This window comes from Benincasa hispida, chromosome 4, assembly GCF_027475165.1.
Source record: "Benincasa hispida cultivar pf3 chromosome 4, pf3_genome.v1.1, whole genome shotgun sequence".
NCBI classification, from domain to species: Eukaryota; Viridiplantae; Streptophyta; class Magnoliopsida; order Cucurbitales; family Cucurbitaceae; genus Benincasa; species Benincasa hispida.
Genome location: NC_143481.1, coordinates 7,611,857 through 7,634,889, shown reverse-complemented (window position 1 = coordinate 7,634,889; position 23,033 = coordinate 7,611,857). Strand labels below are relative to the sequence as shown.

Below are 23,033 nucleotides of genomic sequence, written 5' to 3'. Positions count from 1 at the left end.
TGCACTAGAGAATTGGGCCAAGGCTTCACTAAATGCATCAGGCTCGCATAATCATCCCTATCACAAGTGATGGTTGGTGGAAACATTCGTTAAAATGTGGAGTTCGAGATTGGAAGCGTCATTGAGTCAGGGACGATCCACTATCGGGTTGAGCATGTCAATCCGAACATGAGGTCATCTTGAATGCGGAAAAACCCATATGATGTCAATAGAAGGTTATAAAACATATTTTTGTTGGGGGGAGGGAGGTTAACGATCAAAAGTGCTATTGAAAGGAGGTCATCCGTACAAAATCCCCTATAAACTTATTTATATATTTATTTAGCAAGAGAAAAGATTGAACCATCAATTAATTGAAGTTTTATCTACTGAGTTTTATTCAAATAGATAATTTTATTTTGACAATATGATGCAGAGAGATCGAATCTCAGACCTCGAGATTGATAGTAGTATTACAAACTTATGTAAGTCAAATTATACTTACGTTGGCTACTCATATTTATTCAAAACACAACGTTGTACAATTACAACACTTATTTTGCATCATTTGTTAATATTTGCTAATGGCAACTAATATTCTGTTTAATTAAAAGATCAACTTAAGCTTTATCAAAAAAGAAAGAAAAGCCTATAACTTAAATTTTGTACTATCCACTTCGAAGTTGGAGATTTAATTACCCCACTTGACATATTGTAAATAGACCAACTATAACCTATGCTTTCATGGTTGGTGGCTTCATCTCCAAATGCTTATCATGACCATAAATAATGGAGCTAACTAGATAGACCAACGAAGCCCACACATTCCTCACGATTCCAATCCATAAATCAGAAGAATAGACCCTCTCTTTGGACTGAATAAGCAATTTGCCAGGCTCTGGTGTCCTTCCATGGAATCCGGCAAACCAGAAGTAGCCTTCGAGTTACTCCCACTTCTTCGTGTGTACAAGAATGGACGAATTGAGCGACTCGTTGGCACCGATTTCGTCCCGCCAGGAACGGATCCTCTCACTGGAGTCACGTCCAAAGACGTAATGATACTCCCGGAATTTGGCATCTCCGCCAGACTCTTCCTCCCAATCCTCACTCGCTCGACTCAACGCCTTCCCCTCGTAGTCTATTTCCATGGCGGTTGCTTCTGCACCCAATCCCCTTTCACGGCCAAGTACCACAACTACCTCAATGCGCTCACTGCCGAAGCCAGAGTCGTGGCAGTTTCCGTAAACTACAGGAAGGCACCAGAGCATCCCATTCCCGCAGCCTATGAAGACTCATGGGCTGCCCTTCAATGGGTCATTTCACACCGTGATGAGAAAGGACCTGAGATTTGGTTGAACGAACATGTAGATTTCAGAAGGGTGTTTTTGGTCGGAGCTAGTGCCGGTGCCAACATTGCCCACAACCTGGCAATGGTGGCCGGAGATCCTGATTGTGGGGTGAACTTGGAGCTTATTGGGGTTGCTTTGGAGCATCCATATTTCTGGGGCAGTGTGAGGATTGGTAAGGAAGCTGGTAATCCAGTGAAGGCCAGGTTATTTGATCAGCTGTGGGGGTTTATTTGTCCAGTGAGACCGGAGAACGATGATCCATGGGTGAATCCAGTGGCGGAAGGAGCAGCGAGGCTGGCAGGGTTGGGGAGTGGGAGGGTGCTGGTTTGTGTGGCGGAGAAGGACGTCCTGAGAGACAGAGGAAGGCTTTACTTTGAGGCGTTGGGGAGCAGTGGGTGGTTGGGGGTGGCGGAGATTGAGGAAACAGAGGATGAGGATCATTTGTTCCATTTGAACGATTTGGAAGGTCAGAAGGCTAAGGATTTGATCCAAAGGCTGGGGGATTTCTTCAACAGAGACATGCCCCCTTCTCTGCTGTTTTGAGTCTGACTTTGGTCTGGTCTTCAAATTCTAAGGCCATTTTTCTAAGGAATTGAATTTGTAATTTTGGTTAAAGTTATGCAGAGTTCAGAGTTCAGAGACCACATTTGATACTTCCAGTCCCCTTAACAACAGGAATCTAAACAAGTAATAAGTGAAAAGCATAAGAACGAAAACTAAATAAGTGAGAAAGTCTAAGATGAAAGAAAGATATAATTTCATATAGAGCCAATAAAATCACCGTCAATCAAGTCTTCATTTTTGGGGAAGGAAGGGTACACGAGACATATTTAGAGTGTGCAAAACACAGAGGTGCATTTTACCATCTTCTCTGTTTCTATAAACTAAAAAGAGGAATTACAAGAATAGAACAAAACCAATAGCTGTTGAAGAATCTGACATCCCAATTAGATCGTAATGGACGTGTAGCTTTTCATTGGATGGTATTTAAACGGAGCACCTCTAGTTGCAGGAAATAATGATGAAACATTAAGCTCAAACAGTGTGGAGCTTTAAAACACTACCGTGTCAAGCATTGTTCCTAATGTTTGGATGATGTTTGAGGACATAAGGTTGGAGACATGTTCTTCAAGGTGTTTCTTTGCATCTTGTCTGCCCACATTTGCTATTGCGAGCTTTTCAGGGGGCAACTCATCTTCCTCTTGGACTGCTTTGTTGTACTTGATAGCCAGGTTTAGCATTTCCTGCTCGCCACAAAAGAGAAATCACAAAATATATCAATCAGCATTCTACTGGATTAGCTAACTTTCAGTTCAAAGGATATAGCTTACTTGAATGGTCTGCTCGTTGGTTTTTGAATGGGTGTCAAACCGGCGAAGTGTTAGACCATCAGTCCATTTCTTCTTGTGAAGGTTAAGCAACATCTTCTCCTCGAGCTCATTCTTCCTGTAGTTTATAGCAATCGAGTAATAATGCCGGTTCAACCCATGGATTAATGCCTGAAAGTTATCGATGATGGTGGATGAATAAGATGAACTGTAAGATAACTCAGAAAAATCTAGAGGTAATTTAGTTACTTATAACCCACTTGAATAGATGGTTTGTTGAGATGACCGAGATTGGAAGTTGTTTGGCGTGGTTCCTGCCCAAGCATCATAGTCTGTGGGTTAATTAGACGAAAAGCATCAATCACCACCTTCCCCTTCACACTCTGGATTGGATCCACGACCACAGCAACAGCTCTCTGATTCAGAGCCTCAAAACTCTGCAAAGCAATGTATGTTAAATCATGCCTCGTTTTAAGAAGAAAAAAAATGTGTTAGTGAATACTATTATACAGACTGCTAGTCAGAAAAATATCCTTTTAAAGAAATTAAAATAATCTCTTCAGGGGACTGATCCAATCACTAATCTTTCACAGAAGTTCACAACATGACATTCCATTTCACAGGGTTTTGGGTATATCAATAAAAATTCTCTTTCTCTGAAACACCATCAGAATCTATGACTTATGATAAATGCAGAAGAACTTCATTGAAGTTCTAAAGAGATGTAGCTTATAATTCTCAATACTAATAACTAAAATAATTGACCTACCTAAAAGTATAATGGTAGCTAGCTCAATCCTCCACAAATATCTATTAATAATATCATCGTATTGGTTGGAATTAATACAACAATCTACCACATCACAAAAAGCTACCAACAGTGTCTTCAATAACAGTGAAGCATAAGCGCTATGTGACAGCGGTAATGCATATTAGATAGCCAACTATGCATTTGGCATTAAGTTTAGATGCCTGATTGATAGATAAGGTGTAGATATAAAATACAAACCTGTTGTGTATTAATATCAACACCAGATAGCCAACACCCAAAACCTGGATGAGAATGATACCAACCCACGACCATCTCAGGCCTGTGAACAAATAAATCAGTTGAACTATCTGAACAACAAAGGATAGTTTGGACTTAATAAATATACCACGCAAGAACTTCACAAAAAAGATTAAACTTAAAAACGGATCCGTTCTCTATCTTGAGAAAGATATAGCATTTCCAGAGTCAAAATCAAACGGGCCTTCTTAGAGATGAACAATTACGATTCATGAGAAAAGGATCAATCCCCAAAAACAGGAAGAAAACCAAAATCTGGGTTTAATGAAGTTTGAAAGGCAAGCGACTGAGACTGTCCAATGGGTTATAGCGAAGAAAGTGAATTTTCTGTATAACAAGAACTGGGTACTAGAATAAACGTTTCCTGGTCTAACAAGCCAGCACGTATGCTGAAATGAACCGAGTTAACTAAGGTAATCAAAGCATAACAATTAAAGAGATCAACACCGAGAGAAGAAATACCGTCCAGTCTGTTTAAGCATATCGAGCATGTTAGTCTGAAAAACATGATCGACGGCTTCAACACTAACACCAGTACCACTTTGGGGCATAGCAAAGACGTCAACAACACGAACCGTGTACTCGTCAACAAACTCTCCCAGCATCAAACCCATCACCTCCATGGGAACTCCAGCTCTTCCTAAAAGTTAAACCCAATCAAGGATGAGACAGCTACGCGATTACGAATTCATCAAACACCACAACAAAATAAACTAAAATTATGGAAATGGTACATTGCAAAACAGTAACAAGATCCGAAAATTAAAACCCCCCCATCAGATTTAGGGTTTACAACTCAGACGATTACTGGAGACAATTTAGAAAGAATAATCCACGGAATCCAAAAATCAAGCAGGGAATTAAAGATTAGAAGTTGGAAATCGAAGAATGAAGTTGAACAAAGAACTTGTAGAATGAATTACCGTGCTTCAGCATCTTGAGAAGCGCGAGGGAGGAGATATAGACCTGCTCGGAAGAATCTAAGGTGGGAGAATCCGGAGGAGGATGTCCCAACGCACCACCGGCACCGGCGAACATTCTCTGAAGGCGTTCCATCCCTGACATTCCCCTATGACTCGATCTTAAGTTCCGAAATCTATCACCGGCGATCAGTTAAGTAACCAAGAGTTTCTTTTGCTGCAAGATAAGAATACGGTGGCTCTTTTTCTCTCTCTTTCTCTCTCTTTTTCTAAATCGTTTTTATTTTATTTTTATTTTATTTTCTCTTTTTTTAGTAAATCGTTTTTATTTATTACTACTATTATTTTGAAAAATAATCCATTTTTACTCCTAAACTTCTCTAGTTAATTTGTTCAATTTTTCTTAAAAGGGTCAATTTGTTTTTATCAATATTCACGATAAAAATTTAATTTCATCCAATTAAATCTTCAATTTAACCATGTATTTCAATAATTACCTCGCACATAATTTAATTTTAATTCACCCTAAATTTAGCAGAAATTAAATTGTAAGACATGAAAAATATCAAAGAGAGAGAAATATTCAAATCTTATCCGAAATTCCCCTCATTTGAAAGCATAAGCTCCCAAATATGTTATTGACAACATTTCAAATGATACTTGTTGAATCCAAAATTGCATGACTTTTATTTATATAGTTTTGCTTGTTTAATTTAATAGCATCTGGTGTAACCCCAGTGTCTTTCAGTTAATAAGACGTGGTAGAGAGCTGCAGAAATGCAAGTAAACCTAAATACTAAGCTAGATGGCATAGGTTACATAAATATTAGAAGATACTAAGCTAGATGGCATAGGTTACATAAATATTAGAAGATAGTTTAGTTAAAGTCTTAGAACTGAAACATTGTAGGGCTTTACCCCGGAGGGAGCCCTTCCAGAAATTCTCGAAGGCCTGAGCCAAACCCAGGCCTAAGAGGGGGTTTGGAAATAGTTTTCAACCAGCAATAGACGCGCCTCGGTTAGAACCTCACTAGCTGCGTCATTGCCCCAAGCGCAAAGATGAGTTTTACACATCTCCTAAGCTTCCATTTTATACTCAACCGCATCAGCTTCACGTCCAAAGCTCTCCGATGTGGGACAATACCCAACAACAAATAGATGCAAGCGCCAATGGACTTGCCACGTGTGATGTGAATCTTGTGATGATTGATAAATAACTGAACCCACAAATACAAAACTATCACTAAACAAAAATAAGAATAATTGTAGTTATAAATACTAAATAATATTTTCCATGTTTTTTTTTAAAATACTAATCTATATTATTTTGGTGTTGTTACTAAATAATATTTTCCATGTTTATTATTTTGGTGTTGTTACCCATTTTTATTTGTTTTCTATGTCATCTATTTTTCAAATTACAAATTTATTTTTGTTGTCACGTGAAAATCATATGTGTTTTTTTGTTTATATTTTAGCATCCACAAACATATCTTTATTGATTTTGGGAATTTATTCACATAGGAGGTGTTTGGGGTAAAGAGTTAAATAGTGAGGAGAACTATAATAAAATTGATGTTTTTTTAGTAGAGGATGTGAAAATTTATTATAATTATTTAACCAATTTCAATTAAAAATTGACTCGACGAACTAAATTTAAATTTGTTAAAAGCACATGGTCTAAAATTATAGAATTGAAGGTATAAGAACTAAAATAAAATAGAACTCAAAGTATAATAATTAAAGTGATATTTTTAACTCGGTTTTATTTATTTATAGATATTATTCATTAATAATAATAAGAACCAAATTATTTATGAACTTCCATGTTTGATTTTTTTCCCAATTGTATAGACCTGAATATATTTGAATTATTATTATTACATGTTTGATTGAAATTACTCTGTTAGATTTAAAATTTACTTGTAAACATGCCTTGTAAGTTTTACCCTTTAAAATCGATTTGATTTGTATGAAAATTCACCCATGTATAAATTAAATTATAAATTACAGCATAAAAATAGAAAACTCAAATAGTCAAAATATTTATTAAATAGCTCAAAGAAAAACCATAAGTTTATTCTCATGTCACTTTTCAAAGTCAATGAGAACATTCTAAACTTTGATCATTAAAAATCATTATTAAACATACAAAATGTTAACAGTGTATTTCTCACAGACATATTATACAGCAGTGTATAGGAGCTACAAATACAATATAAACAGATCAAAAATGGAACTTAGAATAACTCTAACCAATCTAAAAAATCTCTAACTAAAGAGATAAAGTATATATAAAATTATGTAGGATCGATATAGCAATTTTAGAGGAATGAATAGAGTTTTTTTAAATAATAATTTTTTTAACGAAAGTGGGCCCAAATTCGAATTAAGCAAATTAACCAACTTTTTATTAATAAGTAATTTAGTTAATAATTTTATACCTATACATTTACTTAAAAAATTAGCAAATTGGTAACATTAATAATTTAAGCACTCAATTTAATTTTCACAATAGGATTGGTAAAGTATATATAAAAATCAATTCAACCAATTTAAATAGACAAATATGAGCCATCGATTTCAAGAATTAAAAATAGAAAATAATTTCTTGCAATCAAATATAATAACTAAAACAAAAAATAAATTAGAAGAGGGATAAGAAAAATTGATACCGATAATTTTATAGTGGTTTGGCACCGGTCTATATCCACTTTCTAAACTCCTCTTGAGTACTTCACTAGAAATTTTTTACTCTTCCCACAACTTAGAGTCAAACCGCACATTCCTTTTACGGGCGCATTCCCTTTACGGATGCAAGAACAAACTCGATTCTTTTCACGATTGGGGATCAAACCGTTACAACCACTCTTTTCTCGGGATCAAGAGTAAGACTTACAATGAATTTGGAAATGAAGCACAAGATGAGAAAAACTCTCTTGAAAAGTAGATTTACAAGTTTTAGCTCACAACAAATTAATCATCACAATATATAAATATCTCTCAAGAATAAGATGAAAAGAATAAAAGTTAAGAGTTTGGAGAAAATAACAATGGTAACTTTGAGGATTGTAAAAATGTGTAATTGTTTTCATAATTTTTAGAGAAGATGGAGAGTTTAAAAAAAGATAGGTAGGTGAAACCAATTCAATTTAGGTCATTCAATGTTGGTAAAATAAAATTGAATGATTGAGATTTAAACTAAACTAGCATTTAGACACAAATAGGAAAAAAAAAAAAACTCACCATGTGTCTAGAACTAAAATTCATTTCTTTTTAAGACTAATCTAAAAATTAAAAAGTCTACCATATATCACTCCTCCATTGCTACAGGTGGCTGTTCGTTGATTTCGTGATTCGAGCTTAGGAGTGTATTGTATAAAATAATTGGAAAAATAAGTATAAATATGAATGATGCGTTGATGCGTTTATGATGCATTAGTAACGCGTTGATGCGTTAGTGATGTGCAACAAGTATAAATCCAACTTAGGTTCCTGGTAAGTCCAGGGTCGAACTCAGAGATTCAGATTAAAGCTAACGCAGACCTTGCGTTGTAACTGTTGTAGAGATATCCTAAGTGTATGGAGAAATGAGTTATTTATACTAAGCTAATGTGTGTGTGCAAGAAGATACAAAAGGGTCGAGTAGAGAATAATGGGTCGTATGAAAATGGAGTTTGATGCAAGTGATATGCGTCGATCTAAGTTGGATGTACACAAACAAGAATATGATGCGAATAAGATGACTTGTTTATCTCCATTTATACGTTAGACTCTATTCGATAATTCTCAATGCGAATATCATACAATACCTATCTCTAGGATGTATGCGTCAAACACAAGATGCAATAAAACACCAGTGCGTCTATCTTTAGATGTATTAGGCGTTCTAACTTGATGCTGGCTTACTTATTCTCTCGAATAGTTTAAGCTAAAGATGCTTTTACCAATTGATTTAGTTGGCTTAAGCGTTCGAAATGGAATTTTGCATGAAGTATAGATGCATCCAACATAAACAAGAAATAAACAATGACAAAGTATGATAGATCAAATATGTGAATTTATAAAGAAACTGATTGTCTTTACAAAACTAATACTTAATCAAATGAAAAGATGAAAGTGATAAGTAAGATGAAATGGAAGGAGTCAAGTCGCAGAGTACAATCTCTTATCCTCTTTGGCTCAATTCTAGTTGTGTACAACCACTTGTGGAAGAATTGGAAGAAGTGTCTCTCTCGAGCTCGGCTTCCTCCGCTCCTTGATCGACAATGGTGGTGGTTCTCTTCCCTCTTGTTCTTCTCGGCACCACAGCACAGCTCTAAAGATTCTAAAAACTAAGGCTAAATCTGAGACTAAAAACTGGGAGGAACTCGGAACTTTGAACTCTTTCATCTAGTGGGATTTCTTCTATTTATGGCGTCGGTCTTCTCCAACTTGATGATGGACAGTATTAAATTCCATACCCTGGTCAGCCGCCTGACACTCAGATGCTTTTCAGATGCCGCCCGCTGCAGGTGCCCATGCTTGCAAATGGTGATTTGACACAAACAGCCTGAATCAATGAATCTTCCTTACGTTGAATCCCTCCAACGCATGCCCCATGCGTTAGACTTTGCTTGCGACACTTTTCTTAATCATACATTAGCCTCTTGTTGAGATCCAGTAATATCATGCGATAGTGCCGCAGTGTTTTAGCAATAAACATTATTTTGCATGAGTTTGATAGTGTTCGAGTAATTCCATGTGTTTTCTCTAAAAAAATGATGAGATTTTATCATTAAAGACCCCTAATTGTTCCAACTTTTGAGCACAGTAAAAGTTATTAGTGGCACCTTTTAATTGGTCTATTTTAATGAAAAAATTTTGTCGCGTTATCAACTTAGAATTTTTCCGTTCTTGTTTCGATCATATCTTCTTCGTTTAAACTCTATTTTGAATGATTCAAATTGTGTTGAAATCTTTATTCTGAGCTCTATACAATAGACCATTCAAAACACTGAAATTGTGAGTGAATAAGTTCAGGTTTGTTATCATCAAAATATTAATTAATTAATTTTTGATTAAGGGCCAAAAAGCCAATAATCTCCCCTTTTTTATGATGACAAACAACACAAGAAAAATTAAATCCAAAGAGGTGTGTGATATGAAACATGTACTTGAATAACAATAGTACATGATTTCAATTCACTTAAAAACAATAAATATTTCATTAATAGTATGCTTTTATTTTCCTTATTACTTCTCCCCCTAATGGACCAATCATAAAATGGTAATTAAGAAAAATATTAAAAAAAAATATATATGAAAGCTTTCTTTAGAACATGAAGACGTATTTTATCTTTCTTTTCCTATTAACATGTCTTCTAAAAATAAGCAACAACATTCTAAATTCAAGAGGCATAATATAAACTCTAAGACAATTTTCTTCCACTTTTGAAGTCAATTAAACATTCACTCTTGATAAGAGACAAAAAGACATTTAGCACATAATTCAACTTGAGTGGTAGAAATATCAAATAAATTTTCAAATCATATTTTTAGTACTTCAAATACAATAACTCTCTCCAAAAGAATAAACAATAATATGCATAAGAGGGTACAAAACAATATAGTAATATGGAAAAATCAATTCCATTCAAACATGAAATTCATATATAAAAGTATAACTTCCCCTAAAACCAAGCACTTTCCTTCTAATAAGAAATATCAATTTAAACTAAAGAGATAAAATCATTGAAGCAAAATTCAAACAATTGAGATACCAAAATATCAAATATTATATGATAAGCACCAATTGTTGAAAAATAAATAATGACACCAAATGGCAAATCAACACTAACAAATTCAATGTTGCCTAAAGAAAGGACATTGTCGATCAAATATAAACACGGTATCATAACAAATAAATTTATATCTATTTTGAACAAAAAACTTTAACTGAATTAAGAATAGAAATCAGTTTCCCTCAATGCTCCCTTTATGTGAAAGAATTTAACAGCTCTTCAAAATAACATGCTCAAAACACATTCTTTTCAACATAAAGTAAAAAAAATATGCATAACTCATGCTCAAAAGGCATTTAATAAACTCTAATCAATTTCGATCACAAGATAAACATCATATTCCAAATTCGTTATCTTTTTGCTCAAAACTTTCCAAGAAAACATAAGGATAGAGCAAACATCTAATTGACCAAAAAGCTAATAATAGCAATAAAGATAGATGCCATATAGATAAGTATGCAATAATTTTTTATGGCATATAAATCAAATTATATTGAAATTCAAGAATTCAAATTCAAACATTCAAAACCATTCAAATTTTCATATACGTACCAAAAGCATAATTATCTCAATAATTCAAAAGAATTAATAGTTACCAAATAGCTAGATAATTTCCTTTGTTGGATTCAAGCAAACTTTTTAGTTTCTCCATTTAAAATCAATTCCCCAATTGAAGTTCAAGCAACCAATTGCTTCTTAAAATCACACCTATAAAGAAAGTTCAACCAAAAGATTTTGGTATCCATTTCTTGGGTCCTTTGTTGTTAATGAACAATGACTTTGGAATCCATTTCAAATTAGTTCCAAAATTACTAGCATTCGTTTTTTTACAAATAACAAGTATTGAATTTATGACTAATTTTGTCACATGAATAACAAATCACATTACAAAAGAATTTATTGTTAACTATTTGGTTTTGCACCTTATTTCTATTCAAGAAATTCTTTCTTAGGCCATTTTTCAATTTGCAACAATTTGGTGTAATATGACCTTTAACTCCACAAAAATGATAAATAGGCACAAAATTTAATTTTCTATACACATTTCTAATATTTCCATGTTTAAGAACAAATTTAGCACTATGCATACACTTAGATTTAGTGAGGCAATGTTTAGGCACAAACTTTGATTTTTCATGATTATCACAAATTTCACATTATGAGTATATTTTGATCTAGCATGAACTTTTAGGTATAGAATTTGATTTTCTATGAATGATTCTAACAATTTCATGCTTTAGCACAAATTTAATTTCAATAAAATTAGGCACATTGGATAAGACATTTTGAGATATAGACAAGGTGGCCTTAACAAAAATAATATTCTTAGAAGTAGATGATGAGTTTTAATTTCACATGGCTTGATCCCTTTTATTATTCAAAGATTTATCCAAGTCAATATTTTTATCTAATTTTTATGCACCTATAGTCAATTTCTTTATGGATACTTTTGCAATTTCAAGTTTTCTATTAGCAAGCAATTTTTTCTCCTTAAACATATGTAAAAGATAATTTTTCTCATGAATAAATTTAATTTTGTCAACAAGAGACAATATATATATTTCTAAAGAAGTATTACTAGTTTCTAACTCAACAATTCTATTTTGCAAACTTGCTATTTCATCACTTAATTCAAAAGAGAAAGATCTAAGTTTCTCATTTTCATTCCTCAAAGCATTCGAATCAATTTTCATTTTGAGTTCATCATTTTCATATTCAAGACATTTAATTCTATGATTCAAAACATTTTTCTCATCACAACAAAAATCAACTTTATTTTGCAACAACACATTATTAACTCCATTTTTCAAGCAAGTATTTTCATCTATCAAATCTTTATTCTCAATAGATAATGCCTTATACTTCTTTGATAGTTTCACATATTTAGAACTAATCTTTTCTAAATCATATTGCAATCTTCAAAAGCATCATATAACCGATCATATGAAAGAGATTTGTAACTTACCTCATTTTTATCACTATCATAATTTAAATCTTTGTTTGAATGGGTCATTGCGCACAAGGAGGATCCATTGCATTTTTCTTTTTCCACATCATGGATTTTTCCTTCTTTTTGAGAATTATAATTCTCCTTCACATCAAATAAATCATTAATAGTACAAGAATAATTTTATGCACTATATATTGTCAAAACAATTTCAAATATCATATGTATAATCAAATTATTCAATTTTATCACATACTTTACTATCTAAAACATTACATATGATATTTATGGCTCAAGCATTAAAAGAGAGCAATATCACACAATTTTAATTTTGACAAATTATGTTAACAAACATACAAGATATTAAAATCAACAACAAGCAAAAATGTTTTCATTCTCTTTTTCCAAATATCAAAATTTTTACCATTAAAGAAAGGAGATGTATCAACACATTGACCTTCTAAAATTATCATAGCTCTAACAATTAAGCTTTCAATCTAAAATGAATTATGTAAAATTTTATCACAAACAAGAGAGCAACCAGCTCTGATACCAATTGTAGAATCGTTATGGCAACTCTAGAGAGCGGTGAATAAGGTTTCTTTAAAATAATGAAAACTTTTTACAAAGGTGAGTCTAATTAAGCAAATTAACAAACTTTTTGCTTATAAGTAATTTAATTAATAATTTTATACATATAGATTTACATAAAAAAATTAACAAATTGGTAACATTAACAATTTCAAGCATCCAATTTAATTTTCATAATAGGATTGGTAAAGTATATGTAAAAGTCAATCCAACCAATTTAAATAGACAAATACGAGCAATTGATTTCAAGAATTAAAAATTACAATTAATTTCTTGTAATGAAATATAATAACCAAAATTAATTACAAAAAAATAAATTAGAAGAGGGAAGAAAAATTGTCACCGATAATTTTATAGTGGTTCGACACAACCGGCCTACATCCACTTTCCAAACTCCTCTTGGGTACTTCACTAGAAGTTTTTTACTCTTTCCATGGTTTAGAGTTGAACCGCTACAACTTTCCCTTTTATGGGCACAAGAACAAATTCGATCATTTCCACGGTTGAGAATCAAACTATTACAATCACTCTTTTTCAGGATCATGAGCAACCTTTACAATGAATTTGGAAATAAAGAACAAGATGAGAAAAACTCTCCTGAAGAGTAGATTTACAAGTTTTAGCTCATAACAAATCCATCCTCACAATACATAAATCTCTCTTAAGAATAAAATGAAAAGAACAAAAACTAAGAGCTTGGAGAGAATAACAATTGTGGCTTTGAGGATTGTAAATACATATAATTGTTTTCATAATTTTTGGAGAAGATGGAGAGTATAAAAGAGATGGGGTAGGTGAAAACTAAATTCAAATTAGGTCATTCGATGTTGGTAAAATAAAATTGAATGATTGAGATTTAAACTAAACTAGTCGTCAGACATAAACAAAAAATAATATAATAATATATATCTTTTAAAACCCAACAAAAAACAAATGTCTACCATGTGTCCAGAATTAGTTGTTGAAACAAACATAAAATAATACTAAACTCATTTTCTTTTTAAAACCAATCAAAAAATTAAAAATCCACAATGTGTCGCTCACCCATTGCTTCAAGTGGCACCTTTCAAATGGTCCACTTTGATGAGAAAATTCAACCACGTCATCAGTTCAGGATTTTTTCGTTAAGCTTGTTTCCGTCATATCTTTTTTGTTTGAACTTCAATTTGAGTGATTCAAATTGCGTTGAAATCTTTATTCCGAGCTCTATGCAATAGACTATTAGTGAATAAGTTCAGGTGTGTTATCATCAAAATATTAATTAATTAAAATTAATTAATTTTAGATTAAGGGTGAAAAAACCAACAAATTATACATTCACACCCTCCCTCAAACTCAAGGTGGTGAAGTAGGAATCAAGTTGATTTTGTTAAGTAGCTAGAGGAAACGCCCGAGGGACAAAGCTTTGGTGAAAATATCAGTTGGTTGCTCAATAATAGAAACAGATTGTAAAAGAAGAGTTTTACTCAGAAGATGATGACGGGTAAAGTGACAATCATTTTCAATATGCTTAGTGTGCTCATGAAAGACATCATTATGAGCAATCTAGATGGCACTATGATTGTCGCAGTAAAGGATAGTTGCAGACGGCTGAGGAAGTCCCATATTAGTAAGAAATCAACGGAGCCATAATAACTTTAACGTAGCATCAACCAGAGCGTGATCTTCATACTCCGTACTAGAACAAGAGACAACCCTCTATTTCTTAATCCACCAAGAAATAAGAGGCTCACCGAGGTAGAAATGGTAACCAGAGGTAGAACACCTGTCAGTAGGATCACCAGCTCAATCAATATTAGAGTAGCCAGATAATACTAGGGATGACTGTGAAGAAAACTGAAGTCTATGTCGTAGAGTATCCTTGACATAGTAAAGAATATGAAGAACAACAATAAAATGGATGGTCCATGGGGCAACCATGAACTTACTAACAATATGAGCAACGTATGCAATGTCGGGATGAGTGACTGTCAGATAAATAAGGTTGCCAACATGTTGACAATAGAGACTGATATCCTCAAGTGGAACTCTATCAAACGGAGTCAAGAGAACATTGGGATGAGTGGTGTTGGACTTGTAGCAGAGTCAGTGATGTCTGAGCGAACCAATAGATCATAGGCATATTTTTCTTAAGGCAAAGAGTAACTAGCAAAGCTCATTGATACTTCAAGATCAAGAAAGTAATTAAGGGAGCCCAAATCTTTCATCTCAAAATGCTCGCCAAGATAGCATTGTAGATCAGAAATAGCTTGAGGATCATCCTCAATAATAATCATATCATCAACTAGGGGTGTTCATGGGTTGGGTTTAGGGACATTTTAGGCCCAACCCTATGCTTCGGTTTGTGTATTTTTCTAACCCAAACTAACCCTTGTTAAATTATGAACCCGAACTAAACCAACCCATAAAAAATGGGTTGGGTTTGTTCGGTTCCATCGGTTCCCTTAAAAAAAAAAGCTTGGAATCACCAATAGAAAACACATAAGATTCCACAATTCATAAGAACAATATCCAAAATCTATTATAGTAAAACAAGTCTTCAAAATTCACAAGAAAGACCATAATGTCTACAAAATTCAAAATATAGGCAACAATGTTTTCAAATGTCTACAAAATCCATAAGTAAGACTATAATGTCTATAAAAGTCTTCAAAATCCAATAGATTTCAACGACCCATTCATGATCCTAACAAAACTTGCTCCTTGAAGAACCCTAAACAAGATTTAAACAATAAATTATATAAGAATACTATCATAATTTCAATATATTAATATAGATTATAGAGTAAATATATAAAAGATAACATTACCTGATAAAACTTGATCACAAGTTTTCAATTCTTCAGTTTATGGAGTAAGATCTAATAACGTCTGCTTCGCACGTAGCCAATTTTGTGTACATATTAAAGCCTCCATATCTTAGGACTTAAAAAACTTCTAAAAGAGGTATTCTACCTCCTGTACTAAATGTTGATTCAGAAGCAATTGTTGACACTGGTACGGGTAAGACATCTCGAGCAACTTGTGATAAAACTTTGTATTTAGGAGAATTTAATTTCCACCAATTCAAAATATCAAAATTTTCTATCAGATCTTCATTAGGTTCTGACAAATATCTCTCCACATTATTTCTTGTTTCATTCAAAATTTTCTCTTTTCTTCTTCGTTTGTATTCCAACTGTAAATCCATTTCCATATCATCACAATCCTCACTTATTTCAACTATGTGACATGGTTGTTCAAAAGCATGACCACTTGAATCACTTGTCTTATAAAACCCATACAATTGCATCAAACTAACTTTTACCTCATCGGTCATTGTTCTAGCAACTCTATCCCCATAGATACCTATGAAACAAAAGGACACATAATCCAACTTATATCGTGGATCAAGCACAATAGCTAGAAACAATACTTTGTTCATCTTGTCAAAAGATCCCCAATACTTATCAAATTTCATTCTCATATTGGAAGCCATAGTGTATATCACACCATTTACATTTTGGCTCCAACCTATTAAACGTCGTTGAATCCCACAAAGTTCATGAAAAAAGGTATTAGAAGTGATATAAGTTGAGCCACTAACCTTCAATGTAAAATCATAAAACATCTTCAAAAATTTGACAAATGTTCGAACATGGTTCCAATCGGCTAAGGTTGGTGGTCCCTTTCTTTTCTTTCCATTCTTATCTTCAGTAAAGTGATGTACAAAATCTTCATCCTTTCTTCTAAGCATTGAAAAGATTTTTCAAATTTTAAAGCATGATCATATGATGAATTCCATCTTGTAGACACATCTAGACAAATAAGGGCTTTAGATTCAAACTTTTCATGTCCAACACAGTCTAAAATTTTTTTCAATCGCTTAGGAGAAGATCTAGCATATCTTACAACATTTCGTACACTAGCTATCGAATCATGTAATTCTTTCAATCCATCATTGACAATCAAGTTCATAATATGAGCACAACATCTCATATGCAATAATTCACCATCCAAAATAAGAGATTTCCAAATCTTTAGTTTTCTCTTCATATATGAGATTGCTGAATCATTTGAAGTTGCATTATCAACAGTAATTGAAAAAACTTTATCAATACCCTAATCCAATAAACAACGTTCAATTACTTTATCAATTGTCTCTCCCTTATGATTAGGCACTTGACAAAAATTCAATATTCTTTTATGTGAATTCCATTCAGAATCAACAAAATGTGTTGTAAGAACCATATAATTGATGTTCTATAAGGAAGTCCAAGTATTTGTTGTTAGGCTCACTCTTTGACCACTTTTGATTAAAGTTGATTTCAACAATTTTTTTCATCCACATACAGTTGATAAATATCCCTTGCAATTGTGATTCTTGAAGGAATGTAAAACTTAAGACATGCAATATTACAAAATTCTTTAAACCCCTCTGTCTCTACAAATCTAAATGGTACCTTAGACAATATTAGCATCTTAGCACATGCATTTCTAACTCTTTGTTGACTAAAGGCAATAGACAAAAAATTCATATTGATAGCATCTTTTGCATCAATTTCATTTGGTTGAAATTTTAGTATGGTTTGCCCTTTAGGTTGCTCTCTAAATGGATAATTTTTGCATTGTTTTCGCAAATGCTTCCATAAGGTACTAGTTCCACATGAAGAAGTGTCAAAAGCGTAATCTTTATCATAATAATTACATTTGCATCTTATACCTTCGGTGTTAGATCCTTCCATCTTTGTAAAGTGATCTCACACTGAAGATGATGGCCTAGTTGGTTTTCTCTTGCCAATGACTGTCATTTCCAATGGATTAGAACATGCATCGGGGATGGAAATATTTATAGGTGGTGATTGATTGCCGATCAACTCACTATTTTCCATCTACAATATTAACAAATAAAGAAAAATAAAAAAAATTTGTGAGCATAGGTGAACCATGAGGAATACATGATTATATATATATATATATATATATATATATATATATATATGTGTGTAAAGAGTTTAATGGCTAACCAGTAACCAATGAGGCTGTAAAGGTGTGAGATTTCACGTGAAGATGACACTAAAGGGATGGAAACACAATGGCAACCGGAGAGGAAGATAATGGCGAACGGAGTCGAACGAGATATGAAAGCCAATGGGATTTAAGAGTTGGATGGAGAGGAAGACAGAAACTGATGGACGGAGTCGGAGAATGAGGAGTGACAGACGGAGAGAAAGAGTCGAACGGACGAGTGACGTCTGACGGTCAGAAGATAGGAACTGAAGACTGAAAGGAAGGAAAGGAAATGGTTGAGGCTGACCTTGTTGGGATTGGTGTCCTAATTCTCCCGGAGTCTCGTTGTTTTGTAAAGATACATATTGTTCAATGAATAAAATAAGTGTTATTTAATTCTGACATTTACTCATATCCAATAAACAAAGCTCTTTGGTGATCTTATGTGAACTTAAGCATGTATATGTAATATACAAGTGGATCATGCCTTAAGTGATAACCTAAATCAGTATGTAGTATAAAGATTAAGGTGGGATACCTGATCTTGGTGACACTATGGATACGACCCGCTTTGTAGAGGTTTGCAAGTATTGTAAACTACTACAGATGACAGATCCTGACCATTCATGTGGAGACGTGGAGTGGAGGTTTTCTATATAAAGAGTTTGTATAAGACCTGGACCACGAGATGACTAGACTCTATATATAACGCCGTTGATACTAGAGACATGCATCTCACCTAAACAACCATAGGTGACACGACCTCAATACTGAGTGTTTTGGGAACTCCTGCCTTTGAGGGCGGTCCTTTGATTAGTATGGGTGAGAGTGGCCAGATGCCAACTCAACATGCCTGCCTTTTTGGGGACTTGTCTGATTTGGGAGCTGGGAACTCAATCCACGAGATGGAATTCACTCATTTCCCAAAGTAGGAATAAGTAGAGAGATTGCTCCTTTAAGGGCTGATTTCGGGGCTTGAACATAGTGGCCATAACTTCTCTTTGGAAGAGAAGACTCAGCCATAGTAGGACTATGACTTATGTTCATTAGAGGGATTGGTGGTACTTAAGGAGACAAATGTAACTACAGGGGCATAACAGTTATTGACCCAGCTGTACTTACGAATGATCTGTGAAGGGTTGTCGCATCGCTGATTGGTTAAGATGGACACATAATATATCTATAGTAAGGAGAGTTCAGCCGTCGGTCTTTAGTGGAGTGTCTGACAGTTAACGGATGGTGGATCCCGTGACTAAAGAGTTTAGTTAGTTATTCACGTACCGTTGGAGCTTCGGAGCTACAGGTCTATGAGGTCCCATTGGTAGCTTAGATTCTATTAAGGATCAATTCTTGGTGTTGATTTGAAATGTTCAAATTAACAAGAGGTATTTTGATTATATATGATATAGTAATTTGATGTGTGAGATACATCTAGTGGAGGATTGATGTAAATGAGATTTAAATTACGTACCATGGAATAGAAAAAGAACTATGGTTTATATGTTTCATGAGATGAAATATTAAAACTATAGGTTATAAATATAATATGATAAGTTGGTTATCATTTATGTTTATAATAATATTAATGATTAGATAATTAATTATTTTTCTTTTAAATAATCAAAGTAGTAGATGGTTATTGGATCATGGTAACTGTGAGTTTAAAAGAAAATTGGTTTCCTATTTTGAAAAGATTTTTTTATTTTACAAACATTTGAAAAGGTTTTATATTTTTCTCTCGCGAAAAGAAACTGACGTAAGTCGTCAAGTAAATACAGATTTACTAAACGACGGCTGGGCGAGCTAGACGATCGTGCATGTATGAGCTAAACGATCGTGCAATGTTTACTAAACCATCGCATAGCTTTGCTAGACGATCGCTGGCCCAAAGTAAACGATCGTGTAGAATCTGTACGTGATAGATCGAGCTAAACGATAGACTAAACGATCGCATAGCTTTTGCTAGACGATCGCATAGCTTTATCTAAACGATTGGGCATCGACCTATACGATAGGTCTCAACCATCTCCCACTTGCCCAGTCATGTACACGATCGTTGTTTCCTCTGTTCGTCTGCCTCATACCAAGTCCGAATAGAGCCCACCCTCTGGATTCTCACACCAAGAATACCAAGGTCGCCTTGTTGGTGGTGTCAGACTCAACTCGACACCGTCGAGGTTTTCTGGAGGTCGTTCGTGGTGCTGTGGAGGCCGTTCACTGTTGCGAAGGAGATCGTGACCGAGGAGATCGTTGAGGACGAGCGCAAAGTGTTCGTGCGATGTTGCGGTCGTGTAGATCGGGCGTTCGAGGTCGCTGTTGTTCGGTTGTTCGTGCGCATCGGAATGTGGAGATACATCTGCCATTGTTCGTAGAGTTTGTCTCCTTTATGCATTGTATAATTCATGCTATAATTTCTCTATATATTTGCATAACCGCTTGTATGCAAGCCGACTGTAAATGTTATGTTAATTCATGATCGTAATTTGGAATAGTTTTGTTCCGCTACTCATAGAAATCTTGCTTCCGATTTCCTTCAATTGGTACCAGAGCCAGTTCTCTGATATTTCAAATTACAGATATGAAATGAATACTTTTTACAGTCGCGGTGGGTTTCTACATTTGTAGTTAACCGTTTTCTGCATTTATGGATGAAATGATGAATGTTTCGGGTTTAAATTGCCTTTTTGTTAAAGCTTTCGGTATTACAAAGTGTTAATTGTAAGAGCCCCTGTGTTTTTGGGCGAAATTAAGTTGGCAATCGAGTCTGTAATTCAAAAAGTTCAAGTTCGTCGAGTCGTTCGTGATGAAGCTTCGGTGCATGGCGATGCAGTTCTCAATGAAGAAGAAGTCCAAGAATTGGTCGGATCGTGTAGCTGTAGGTAAACGATCGTTGGGATTTTACTAAGCGATCATTTAGTAAGTTTTTTCTAGACGATCGTATAGTATTTTCTAATCGATCGTTTAGCTAATGCTAAACGATGGGTAAATCATTTATCATATCGCGTAGCATTGGTTGCGCGATTGCGTAGGCGCTGGAGGTAGATGATCGTAGTAGAAGCATGCGATACTCGTCATTTAGTAGAAGGCGCGTGCTAAACGATCGTGTAGTTAGCAAGCTTCATCACTTAGTTACTACCTATGCGATCGCGCGTATACGATATGGAGACGCTAGCTAAGTGATCGCTTAGGCAATGGTGCTTCGCGACATCGTAGTCGCTTAGGCGATCGTGGAAGGCGGGTGCTGTGCGGAGCACGCTAAGTGATCGTGTACTTCAGGCTTCATCGCTTAGTAAAGGTACACGATTATGTAGTAATAACTAAACGATCGTTCGTATTTTTCTAGATGATCGTGTAGTACGATCGTTTAGCTCTGGAGTGCTGGTAAGCAATAGAGCAAAGAGTTTGTTTTATCATGTAGACAATCGTCGGGTGCTTAGTACACGATGGATGGTGGAGAAGCGATGCTTTGCCGAGCGGTTCAAGACTCGGTTCGCCTGTTTGAACCGGAGACTCCTTGTCTTTGTAATAGTTAGCTTTCCTTTTTGTGTTTAAGGAAATTTTACCCAGTTCATCAACTTTTATTGCTTATACATGTGATGTATGGTACTTATATGTCAAAGTGTTTGTCATATAGTTAAAACCCACCTTAGGTTGTGCAATTACTCATGCATCATGTATTATAAATGTTATAATCGAGCATGAAGAAATTACTTGAAAGCATAAGCATGCATCATGAAATATAAGAGTTATATTTTGCATGCAGTGAGCATTATCATGCATCATTCTTTTATTATAAGTGTTATAGTCTAAGGGTGAATGGAAGCATGTTTTGCTTTTTTCATTGATGTTTTGTATAAGTGTTATATAAAAGAAGTAGCAATGAATGGGCAATGCATTGAGCATGACACTTAGGCTGTTTATAATCGTTATGAATGCCTTGCATGTGTTAGCTTAGAATTGTGGTTGTTTCCGTTTATAAGTGTTATAAAGGAAATTAGACCTAAAATCAATAATTCAGAGTTGTATGCATACTTAGGGTAAACTCAAGTTTTTTAAAAGGGTTTTAAAATTGGATTGAAATAGACCTAAGTTTAAGTGGTTCTAAAGAGTTTAGTAACCTAGATTAATCTTTTAAAATCGATTTAGTAGGATTAAATAGGTTGGAATAAAAGATTAAATTGTAAACCTATCTATAAGGGACCTTTTGTCTAAGACGGGTTCTGGCTAGGCTGGGGTTCTTAAGTTGACAGAAACGTAACACCCCTACCTGGGAACCTACCTGGAAAGGTGAATTAGATAGATTTTTAACAAGCATGCGACGTTTTAGTCAAAGATTCTTTTAAAGAGTTTAATGGATGATGATCAAAGGTTGTTTAACTATCCAAGGTAAAAGTTACTCTTGGGTAAACCTAAAAGTCACTTAGTTAAAATCCTTAGCCGTGTTTTTTCTAAGTAGACTAAACCCTAGGTTATAAAATACTTAGTGGGAGGAGGAGGCGTATCAGATATGTCTATGATTCCACTCACGTTTCTCCCTGTATGTTCACACCGTGAGATTCATGCTTGGCCTCGAGATGCCCAGGATGCATCCCCCTTCGGATGGTGTTTGCATGAGTCAATATCAAGGTGGATGGAGAGAGTATTTATAGTAAGTGGGTTAAGGGTGTGTGTCAACACGTCCTATGGTCTCTGTCATTGGTTCACACCATGAGATCATTCTGTACGCCCCGTGTCGCCTTCGGAGCGGCCACCTTCAGATGGGTTTTGTGCAGTTGGTCAATATCAAGGTGAACTCCAGAAATGGATAGGGTCGCTTTAGGTTTTGCCCCAGTCGGATTTTTTCCCTTCGGATTGGCCTTTTGGGACGGACTTCTAGGGCTTAAAATGGCGGGTCACACTTATGGGAGATTGTTAAGTAAGTTAATGATCTCTTGGCCAAATCAATGATGACTAGTCGTTATAGAAGCAAGAGTTATTCTGGTATTAATGACTGGTAGAGAACTTCTTAATTCAGAGAAGGGATAACTGACCTCTCTTTGGCGACTTTTGTCTAAACCTTTGAAGCGTCATTGCGAAA

The 23,033-nt window shown here is 34.6% G+C and overlaps 1 protein-coding gene, 1 non-coding gene and 1 pseudogene across 3 annotated transcripts; 1 reads left to right on the top strand and 2 right to left on the bottom strand.

Annotated features, from left to right (window-relative positions):
• The first annotated feature begins 475 nt into the window (after nucleotides 1–475).
• On the top strand, nucleotides 476–1,972 carry LOC120075718 (putative carboxylesterase 2 pseudogene; annotated as a pseudogene). The gene has a single exon (XR_016529140.1). The product of XR_016529140.1 is annotated as a putative carboxylesterase 2 pseudogene (transcript).
• Nucleotides 1,973–2,068: 96 nt separating this feature from the next.
• Nucleotides 2,069–5,707, bottom strand: LOC120075719 (26S proteasome non-ATPase regulatory subunit 14 homolog). The gene is made up of 6 exons (XM_039029348.2): nucleotides 4,649–5,707; nucleotides 4,188–4,365; nucleotides 3,666–3,747; nucleotides 2,917–3,093; nucleotides 2,660–2,827; nucleotides 2,069–2,572 (listed from the first exon to the last, which is right to left on the bottom strand). Exons 1-6 carry the CDS (start codon nucleotides 4,788–4,790, stop codon nucleotides 2,381–2,383), a joined length of 939 nt encoding a protein of 312 aa, XP_038885276.1. The 5' UTR covers nucleotides 4,791–5,707; the 3' UTR covers nucleotides 2,069–2,380.
• LOC120076939 (U4 spliceosomal RNA) lies at nucleotides 5,556–5,706 on the bottom strand. The gene has a single exon (XR_005481684.1). It is a non-coding gene; the product is annotated as a U4 spliceosomal RNA (small nuclear RNA).
• Nucleotides 5,708–23,033: the final 17,326 nt, after the last annotated feature.